This window comes from Eretmochelys imbricata, chromosome 8 (assembly GCF_965152235.1).
Source record: "Eretmochelys imbricata isolate rEreImb1 chromosome 8, rEreImb1.hap1, whole genome shotgun sequence".
Taxonomy (NCBI): domain Eukaryota; kingdom Metazoa; phylum Chordata; order Testudines; family Cheloniidae; genus Eretmochelys; species Eretmochelys imbricata.
In genome coordinates this window covers 6,629,868-6,640,362 of record NC_135579.1, presented here as the reverse complement: position 1 = coordinate 6,640,362, position 10,495 = coordinate 6,629,868, and the positions used below count along the sequence as shown (strand labels likewise).

The 10,495-nt window shown below is 51.9% G+C and overlaps 1 protein-coding gene across 1 annotated transcript; it reads left to right on the top strand.

Moving 5' to 3' along the window:
• The first annotated feature begins 424 nt into the window (after nucleotides 1-424).
• Nucleotides 425-9,053, top strand: GPX3 (glutathione peroxidase 3). The gene is made up of 5 exons (XM_077824475.1): nucleotides 425-511; nucleotides 6,696-6,849; nucleotides 7,521-7,638; nucleotides 8,593-8,692; nucleotides 8,817-9,053. The coding sequence occupies exons 1-5, from the start codon at nucleotides 425-427 to the stop codon at nucleotides 9,051-9,053; spliced, it is 696 nt and encodes a 231-aa protein (XP_077680601.1).
• The last annotated feature ends 1,442 nt before the right edge of the window (nucleotides 9,054-10,495 follow it).

Genomic DNA, 10,495 nt, shown 5'->3' with positions numbered 1-10,495 from the left:
CATGCTCTTTGGTTTCACGTTCCCCTCTGTTTTGGAAAGTGGCTGTAATCTGCACTCAGATCCCAGCCAGACTTTCGCACGGGGGCCCTAGCTTTATAAGCCGAACCAAAGCCCTGCACCCGGACCGCTCCAGCCCTGGGCGGGGGTGGTGGGGACGCCTGACCTGAGTCCCGATTCTCCAGTTGCCGAAGCAATCAGTCCCCTTTCTCCCGCCCCCAGACAGCTCTGGAGCTCGCCAGAGCCCACATGGTTAATCCTCTGGTAGCAGCCCTGCCATCCCCGCCTCCCTGCGATTGGCTAGGAGGACTCAGGCTCAGCCTTCTAGTTCTCCCTGCTGCTGCGGGTGGGGAAGAGGACAGGCCCAGCCAGACCCAGGCACCCAGCTGCTGTGCTCTGTGGGGCAAGAAGCGGGTGCTTGCCCCCCATGGCGGGCAGACTCAGGGGCTCTTGGATTTTCCCCTTGTTCTTGGCTGGGTTAATTCAGCCTAACCAGGGAGAGGAGAAACAGAAGGTAAGAGGAAATCCCACCGGAGAACGGTGTGCGTGCAGGGTCGGTGCTCTGGCATGATGCTGTTGGGTCCCAGGGGGCACGCCGGGGTCGGGAGGGCATCTTTCATCTCTGTCTGGGAGGGGTCTCTCCCCATCACTCATCAGGAGAGATGGACGCAAACTGGATCTGGGTTTCAATGCCCCAAAGTTCTGGTGTGTTGGGATCTGGGCTGGGGGGCAGAGATCTTGGGGTGAACAGCTCCCCCCAGAAAGGGCCTGTTTGCAAATGTGGAGCAGAATTCCCATTTCTAATGGGTGTTTGCCTCATGGGGCTTGGTCTGGGCCAATTCCTGTTCTCAGCAGGCAAACATGGGGAATGCACTGATTTGCTGGAGGGAGAAAGGGGTAATTTCTCATTCCCCTCTCTCAGCTGATTCCCTCTTTCCCTTTCGCCTAACTGGGGTTCACTCATTTAAATACATGGCTTTAGTGCAGGGACACAGACTTTTCTTCTCCCTGCTCCCCACCTACCACTGTGGCAGCTCACCCCATTTCAGGATGAAGTTTCCTTTTGGTGTGTGCAGAGTCCTGGGGTCCCTGGGAATGATTATTCCATGGAGCCTGGCTGCTTGAGGATCGTAGAGGAAGACATCTAATCAGTGTCATTGTCTCAGTTGCTTAAGTGAGCAGGGATCCTTGCTTGGAAACATGGTTCAAGTTACACTGGGAACAAGTCTGGTGGCTCTCAGCTTGATCTCTAAGAGGCCACGTCATGAAGCCAGCACACAGGTCAACATGACTGGCAAGCTCTACGCAGGCCGGCCCCAGGACTGGACTAGTGGGGAGCGGAGGGTGGTATGGCCAGAGTGAGGGGCATCAGAAGAGCAGTGGGAGGTGCCCAGGGAGGCAGGAGGGTCCGGTGGTTAGGGCGCAAGCCTAGGACTTAAGTTGCATTGGCAGAGCTCAGTGGGGAAGGCTAGCTGGGTGTTTGTCTCTGGCAGGGCTATCAGCTCCCAAAACAGGGCTTACGTGAGAGTTGAGTGCTGCATAATTCCTGGCTGCTCCTCTGCATCACCCATCCATTGCCTGGGAAATGACTGTGATGCCACAAGCCCGGTTGGTGGCGTCTTGGACTGAATCAGAGGAGCTGGGTGGAAAGGGGGAAAGCTACCAACGTTTGGCTCCCACTGTTAACCCTGTTTTGTCTGTCCGCCTGTGTGTGGAGGCTGCCTTGCCCTCCTGCTGGCAGAGGATGGGAGGGAGATGGCAGGGGGAGATAATTCTAGATGCCCCAGGGTGTCGGGAGGAAGGGCTGCAGGGTGATGAAGTGTGAGCCAGGCGCACTGACACATCAGTGCTGGACATGGGGGAAATGCATGCCAGTCTGCATGAGATAATTAGATACAATTATTGCAGCAATCCTTAGTCTCCCCTACACCTTCTGTAGGTAGCACGTCAAACCCCGGTCAGGAATCAGGGCCCCCACCAAAAGACATATAATGAAATGGTGGTCCTCCCACCAAGAGAACTCACATTCTGAAACGATGGTGAGAGGCAACAGATAGATCTGACAGACAGGGGCTGCAACTGTGAGATGGTTGTGAGGAGCACAGCAAACAGCAGTTACATTACGGTTATATAAAACGCGTTCACCGACGTTAAGCTGGCACGTATCAGTGCTCTGAGTGCATCTTGCCTTCTGAGAACACAAAAGTGAACCAAAATGCCAACTGAGCAAACAACTTAAGAACTCGGGGAGTTCAGAGTTGAGGTTATATGTACAAAAGCCCCAAACATTGGAAGGTTTTAGAGCCATGACTATTTCTTCACTTCTTTGATGCAGAGGGGAAGTAAAGGCAGCTCTAAAAAATAATAAAATATATAACAAATGGAGAAAAGGGGAAGTAGATAGTAATGAATATAAATCAAAAGCTAGGAATTGTAGAAAATCGATAAGGGAAGCAAAGAGGCACAAGGAGAAATTTATGGCCAGCAGAGTTAGGGACAGTAAGGAGTTTTTAAAGTATGTTAGGAACAAAAAGAATCCTGATAATGGTATTGGTCCACTACTAGATGGAAATGGTACAATTATTAATAATTACTCAGAAAAGGCAAAAGTGTTCAATAAATATTTCTGTTCTGTGTTTGGGGAAAAAACAAATATTGTAGTCATATTTTATGATAACACTCTTTCTATTCCACTAGTATCTCAGGAGGATGTTAAATAGCAGCTACTAGCGTTAGACATTTTTAAGTCAGCACGTCCAGATATCTTTCACCCAAGAGTTTTAAAAGAGCTGGCTGAAAAGCTTGCTGGACTGTTAAAGCTGATTTTTAATAAGACTTGGAACACTGGGAAAGTTCCAGAATATTGGAAGAAAAGGGTAAACGGGATCATCTGGGTAATTATAGGCCTTTCAGTCTGACATGGATCCCAAACAAGATAATGGAGCAGCTGATAAGCCTTGGATTAATAAGCATTAAAGGAGGATAATTTAATTAATGCAACTCAGCATGGGTTTACGGAGAACAGACCCTATCAGACAAACTTGATTTTTTAAAATTTGATTGACAGTTTTGCTTGATAAAGATAATAGTGTTGACGCAATATACTTAGACTTCTGTAAGCCATTTGCCTCGGTACCACATAACATTTTGATTAAAAACACCAGAAAGATATAAAATTAACATGGCATACATTAAATGGATTAAAAGCTGGCTAACAGGTCTCAAAATGTAACAAAGAATCCTAATCAAACAGGTGTGTTTCTGGTGGTGTCCCACAGGGTCTAGTTCTTGGCCCTGAGCTATTTAACATTTTTATCAAGGTGTGGAAGAAAACATAAAATCATCACTGATAAAAGTTTGCAAAAAGAAAAGGAGGACTTGTGGCACCTTAGAGACTAACCCATTTATTTGAGCATAAGCTTTCGTGAGCTACAGCCGATGAAGTAAGCTGGAGCTCACGAAAGCTTATGCTCAAATAAATGGGTTAGTCTCTAAGGTGCCACAAGTACTCCTTTTCTTTTTGAGAATATAGACTAACACGGCTGTTACTCTGAAACCTGATAAAAGTTTGCAGATAACAGAAAAATTGGGGGGGTGGTAAATAATGAAGAGGACAAGTCACTGATTCAGAGTGATCTGGATCACTTGATGAACAGGGCACAAGCATTTTAATATGGCTAAATGTAAACGTATCCATCTAGGAACAAAGAACGTAAGCTACACTTACAGGATGGGGGACTCTATCCTGGGAAACAGGGACTCTGAAAAAGATTTGGGGGTCTTGGTGGATAATCCGCTGAATGTGAGCTTTGGGCAAAAGGGCTAATGCGATCCTCGGATGCATAAAAAGGGGAATCTTGAGTAGTAGAGAGGTGGGTTTACCTCTGTATGTGGCATTAGTGTGACTGCTGCTGGAATCCTGTGTCCAGTTCCGGTGTCGACAATTCAAGAAGGATGGTGACAAATTGGAGAGGGTTCAGAGAAGAGCCACGAGAATGACTAAAAGATCAGAAAACCTGCCTAATGGTGGTAAACTCAAAGAGCTCAATCTATTTTGCTTAACAAAGAGAAGGTGAAGGGGTGACTTGATTACAGTCTAGAAGCATCTACAAATATTGAATAATGGGCTCTTCAATCTAGCGGAGAAAGGTGTATCACTACCCAGCAGAGGGAAGTTGAAGCTAGACAAATTCAGACTGCAAATAAGATGCACATTTTAAACAGCGAGAGTAATTAACCATTGGAGAAGGTCAGATTAGATGATCACAATGGTCCCTTCTGGCCTTGGAATCTATGAATCTGTGCTCTTTGTCGGCTTGGCCGTTGGCATGGGTAGTTACCCTATGTTGCTGTGATTGTATAAACTAGACACACATTTGCAAGACCCAACTTACTGGAAAAACTTGTGGTCTTGGAGCATAATCATTAGGCTTAAGAATTAACACCTCATTGAGGTGAATGGGCGTTCGTGCCTCCCAGAGCTGCTGTTTCAGACACAGGGAATCCATTCTGCATTGGTTACACTCAGGTCACTGTGGGAAGGTTTCCTTCACAGCCTGAAGGGCTAGGCACTTCATGCTTACATAAGAAGAATTGGAACCCATCCTATAGGCCAGCTCCGGTCCATGGGCTGTGTGCTTGGCATTTCAATCCTGGAGTCTGCAGGAGCAGGTTTCCCTTCCTGAGACCCTCTGGGGAGCTGTAGGGACTGGGGCAGGCAATCTCTCTTGCCAGGGCCCTTCCCCTTCCAGGTGAGCCGCTAGACTTGCTTTTGTTTCTCATCTTGATGAGAAAGGTCTCTTCCCCAATCTGTGTCTCTCTAAATCTCTCCTGGTGAATAGGGATCCTGGGCCACCTTGGGGCACAGTTTGGCTCCCTGCTCTCTGAGCCAGCAGCTCCACCTGACACACATGGCTGAGTGGGATCCTAGTAACAGTCTGTTTCTAGGTGACAGATACTCAGCCAGGAGCCAGGCAGTGAGGAGTAGCAAGCCAGTGTAAATCCCTCGGACAGCAATCCTTCTACTGAGCAATCTCCCTTGGCCCTTCTTACACGTACAGGAGGGGGCAGCCAGCACCACCTCCTTTCTAAGGCCCTTCCTCTCCCATCCCTGCAGAAGAAGCAGAGGGGCCAGCATGAGCGGGTCAGCTCCTCTTCCTGCACAGGAGCGAGCAGCAATAGAAAGTGGCGCAGGGTTGACACTGTTGACATACTGTGGCTATTTTTGGTCCTTTCCCCTCCCCACCTGTGGTTCTGTGGCTGCTGCTTGGGTGGAATAAACATGCTAGCAGCTGCAGCCCTGGAAAGTCAGAGGCGCTGGGTGGGAGGCCGGTGCATGTCAAACCCGATTTCTGAGACTCCAGGGGGATGAGCACACCGTGCGAGAGCCCGGCATTGGCTGCTGGCTCTATTTGGTCTGGGAAGAGTCTCTGCGTGAGAAACCCTGACCAGGCGATCCACGGAGCCCAGCCACGGCTGTCAGAGACAAATCCTATCAGGGGGCTGGAACAATTTATATAGTGGGGGTGCTGAGAGCCATTGACTCAAACTGTAAACCCTGCATATGATGGAAACCACTTCAAGCCAGGGGGTTCAATAACACCCCTAGTTCCAGCACCTATGAATCCTACCCCTTAACGCGATCTGCAGCAGACCCAGAGTGGTAGAGGCACGCCCATGGATCGGTTAGGGTTCACCTCTTTAGAACACAAAGGAGAATATAAACTAGGGGTTAACTCCCAAGAGTGCCCCCTGCTTGACTGTTAATGCGTGCCTCGATAAACCAGGCCTGTTTGCAGGGAGCAGGGGTGTAACGAAAGCAGAGGGCAGCGTTCAAACAGAGAGAACCATGGAGAAGATTTTCCTCTCACCAGTAGAACATATCGGCTAACCAAGCTTCCCATGTGACAACCGCCATCTTGGCCAACACTCCAGGGAGTGCCATGGGGCTGCACCAACTCTGGGGAGGAGCGCACGGTGTGGCCCGGAACATACACTTCCCGGTGGGTCACCAGACCTTTGCTCTCTCTGGGAATGCACCAAATGGCATGGAATCGCAAAGCCCTTTTCTGGGGCAGGGGATGGTGTCCCACTGGGCCCCTTCTCCTCCCTAAACTGGATGTTGCCCCTCTGCAGATTCCTCGGAAGAGAGGGGTGGAGGCTGGCTGGAGGGGACAGGAGCTAAGGGAGCATGTGAATGAAGAGAAGAAGGGGAGAAAGGAGGCTGAGGACAGGAGCAGAGGAATGAAATAAGGATTGTGAGGCCAGCGAGGAGGTGGAGGAGATCAAGGGAAGGGCGGCAGTGAAGGCAGGATGCAGGGGTTGAGGAGGAGGTGAGAAGGACTGGGAGGAAAGAAAGAGGAAGGATTGAAGTAGATCATCCCTGGATCCAAACCTCCTGGTGATTGGTGGTGGGGGCTGGGTTCAGATTCCAAAAGCGGATCAGAACCTCACGGCTGTCTCCTCCCTCGCCTGAGCCGAACCAAACGTGGCCACACCGGAGGATCCCAGCAGCGTGCCTTGGCCCCCGCTGGTCAGAGTGGGTGAAGGGGAAGCCAGGAGAGGAACTGGGAGATGTGGAGCTCCTTGGGGAAACAGTAAAACCTAAAGAAGCTAGTTAATCGCTGGTCGTCAGACCTTGTTCCTTGCCTCTCTCCAGCCCTGCCCCTTCCCACATGCCCTGCCTGGCTGTTTTCCAGGTGGACTGTTACAACTCGGTGGAGGGAACAATCTACAAGTATGGGGCCCTCACCATAGACGGAGAGGAGTACATCCCCTTTGGGAAGTACAAAGGGAAGATGATCCTCTTTGTGAACGTGGCTACCTACTGAGGACTCACCATGCAGTACCTGGGTAAGATCCCCTGCCCAGAGGAAGGGGGAGGGGATTGTGCTGGAGTCTGGGATAGCCACCTCTGTGCACCACAGGACACTGGGTGGTGGTGGGGGGGGGAGTACCCTGGCGCAGGCCAAAGAGAAAAGGAAGGTTGTGAAATGAAAGAGGACGTGGCAATGAGGGGGTGGGGGGCAATCCTCACTGGTGCAGGGGTCAGGTCGGGGTGTTCGGGGGCAGATGGAGGGGAGGAGCCATGGCCAGGGCATGCCTGGGCTCCAGAGATTCCCCTTTGCCACAACGCTTTAACGGAGACAGGGAGAGAGAGAGATGACAGCATGAGCAGGGATTTAAGCACAGACAGGGCCCAAGTCCCAGGAGACCCATGCTGCTGTTAGGAGGACTGAGGGGAGGCTGACGCGCGGGCGTAGAGCTCGCCACTGCTGACGGAGAATGCCAGGACTTCTGCCCCTGAGGCCTGACCGACGCAGAGTGATCCTGGCCTCAGAGTCCTGGGAGAAGCACAGAACTGGAGCCCTCTTCTGCCTCCCCTGTGCTTCGGATTCCCAAAGGGGTGCCGTCTCCAAGGCCAGCCGGCTGCTTGGCGACACCGCCTGCGGCCAGACACCGGGGGAGCAGCTCCCGTCTATTGCTGCGATAACCTGTCTCTGGTTGGGTTTTCCTGTGCGCAGAATTGAATGCACTACAGAATGAGCTGGCGCCGCATGGACTCATCATCCTGGGCTTCCCCAGCAACCAATTTGGCAAACAAGAACCTGGCGAGAACTCCGAAATCCTCCCCGCGCTGAAGTGAGTAGACGGCTGAGTGACGCAGGGGCCTGAGATCCCTTGCGGGGGCGGGGGCAGGGTGGCTGCCCTTGCTCCCACCTGGGCTGGAAGAGGGGGGAAACAGGCAGTGCATAGTCAAGCGGATACACCGGAGATCAGTAACAACAATGGGACTGACTCCCTATTGCGTGTCTGAACCCCCGCAAAGCCCCAGGGTAATTACAGCCAGCCGTTCCGCACAGTATCTGACAGGGGTGCAGGTGTGTAGATCAGCACTGAACCAAGCCCAGTGCAGTTAGCGTGGGGCAGGAATGCAAAAGGACCATTCCTGCTTGACCCCAGCCACTAAGCAGGTGGTTTTGGGTCCCGTCCTTTAGATGCAGTTGCTGCAATCTGATAACTTGTGGCACCTTAGAGACTAACCAATTTATTTGAGCATAAGCTTTCGTGAGCTGTAGCTCACTTCATCCGATGAAGCTCACAAAAGCTTATGCTCAAATAAATTGGTTAGTCTCTAAGGTGCCACAAGTACTCCTTTCCTTTTTGCGAATACAGACTAACACGGCTGTTACTCTGAAATCTGATAACTGCGTGCTGACCCTGCAGGCTGCATCCCCCATGGCCCAGGCTCCTCCCTGCTGCTTGTGATGTCGGGGAAATGCGGTTGAGGCCCCATCACACTAGCAATTGAAGCAGCATCAGTGTGACAGTACACAGGAGTGATTTAAAAATGGTTCCAGCCCACACAGCCTGCGTGGGCGCGTAGACCAGTAACCATTTAGAAAACCGTTTACAAGCCTGGCTGTTGACCAGGTTGCTGCTGTGTCTAGAACGTGGGTTAGGCCTGGCTTCTGCCGGCCGGGCAGCATGTATGGGCAGGAGCAGCAGTTTCATCACTGTCTCCATGCTAGGTGAAGATGGGCTCCGGAGGCTCCTTTGAACCAGAACCTGACTCTTCTCTCCCTTTGATTTCAGATACGTCCGGCCTGGGGGCGGCTTTGTCCCGAATTTCCAGCTTTTTCAAAAAGGGGATGTGAACGGGGAAGAGGAGCAGAAGTTCTACACCTTCCTGAAGGTGCGTGCCTGCAAACACCCTGCCCTGAGCCCAACCTTCAAGGTTTGGGGAGCACTAGGTGGGGACAGATTAGCTTTTCCCAGCACATAGTGTCACTGATGCTTGTGCTTTGCTCTCCTTGCAGAACTCCTGTCCTCCCGTGGTGGAAAGCTTCGGTGACCCCAAAAGGCTCTTCTGGGAGCCCCTGAAGATCCACGACATCAAGTGGAACTTCGAGAAGTTCTTGGTTGGCCCGACTGGGCGGCCCGTGATGAGGTGGGGCCCCAGGACAAACTTGGCCATGGTGAAGAATGACATCATAGATTATATGAAGCGGCAGGTCTTTGGTCAGAGGAGGCAGCCCCTGATCAGAGAAGACTAATGTAGAGATGTCAGCGGTTTGGTGGGGTGGGACTCAAAGCTTTATCCACAGCCAAAAATCTCCATGCAATGCATCCAAAGAGCTGAATCCCTTGATACAAAATCCCTTCTGCTATGACACCAATATGGGTAGAATCTCCCAGGAAAGGTACCAGTCTCTACAGCCTAGTTTGCATGCACACTTGTGCTATTCTGTAGAGGCAGGCCCTGACCGTCACTCCCTATAGACAGACCGGTCCTGCAACACATTTGGGGGAAACACAGTTGCCTAAAATGACACTTGATTTATGACAGTCACCTCTCTCCAGGTGGCATCACCTCCCCACGCTGCACCTGCCTGCCATCCTTAACTTGCCCTTCTCCACTGCCACCCATTCCGTTCTGGAGAGATTCATTATTAGCCTAGCTTCCCACTTCCTAGAGAAATACGGAGAGGGGAAATCTCAGTGGAGGGGAAAGACCCTTCGCAAGTACAAAGACCAGCCCTCCCCGCTGCTCCCTCAGGAATAGACTCATGCTGGAAGCCACCCATCACTATTTATTTAGCAGTCCAGCCCTCCTCCCTTAGAACTGATCTTGCTGTATATTTGCTGTTGCTATCCCCGTAAATTGGGCTGCTCCTGCTCGTCCCGGACCTGGCAGGAGAGCCCTCGGTGATGGAGGGGCTTGGATGCTTGGATAATGTGCATTGTCCCACCCCTCCCCACAAAAGCCTCCCACACCTGGAATGTGCCCCTTGGAATCTCTCCTGCAGCCCTCAGCTCCCTACAGGGCGAGTTCTCTCTAGCTGCTGTGGCTTAGTGTGTAATCTTGGGCGTGTGTGAGAGCAGGGCATGGGCTCCGGGTGCTAGGAGAATGCATCACCATGAAGGTTAGGTCTGAAAGCCCCCAAAGGGTGGACCTGTCCCAAGCCTGCATGGGTGCAGAGTGGCCCTTCCAGTGCATTCAAGCTGCTCTGCAGTTTCCTGTGCAGGGATGTGCTCTCCTCTCTCCCCCAGGAACCCAGCTTCTCCTCCCACGCCCCCGCAGCCTGTGTAGAGCTGTAGAAATGCAAAATAAACACCTGTGCAAACGTTCAAGGGGGCGCTTGGTTTTTAAGGAGTTTTGGGGGGTTTCCTTTCAACCAGGAGGGAAGGGTATGAACCAGCGAGTCCATCTGGCACTTGATCCTGCTAGGCCCCAGCTCTTGGTTCCCAGTCATTGCCTTCTCCCCTGGGCTCCAACACCAGCTCCTGTCATCCCAGGCATGAGACACTACACAGATGAGCCCATGGACAAGGGCCCTTGAGACACTGCAAGTGCCAGGGGACCCAGGGCCCTGGGGTCCTTACACTACTTGTGACAGCAACAGGGGATCCGCTGGCTTGGGTTGAGAGCTCTGTGGTGCTAATGCCCCCAGCCTCCCAGGGAGCGAGGGTGTCTCTGTCTCTCAGTACCTGATGT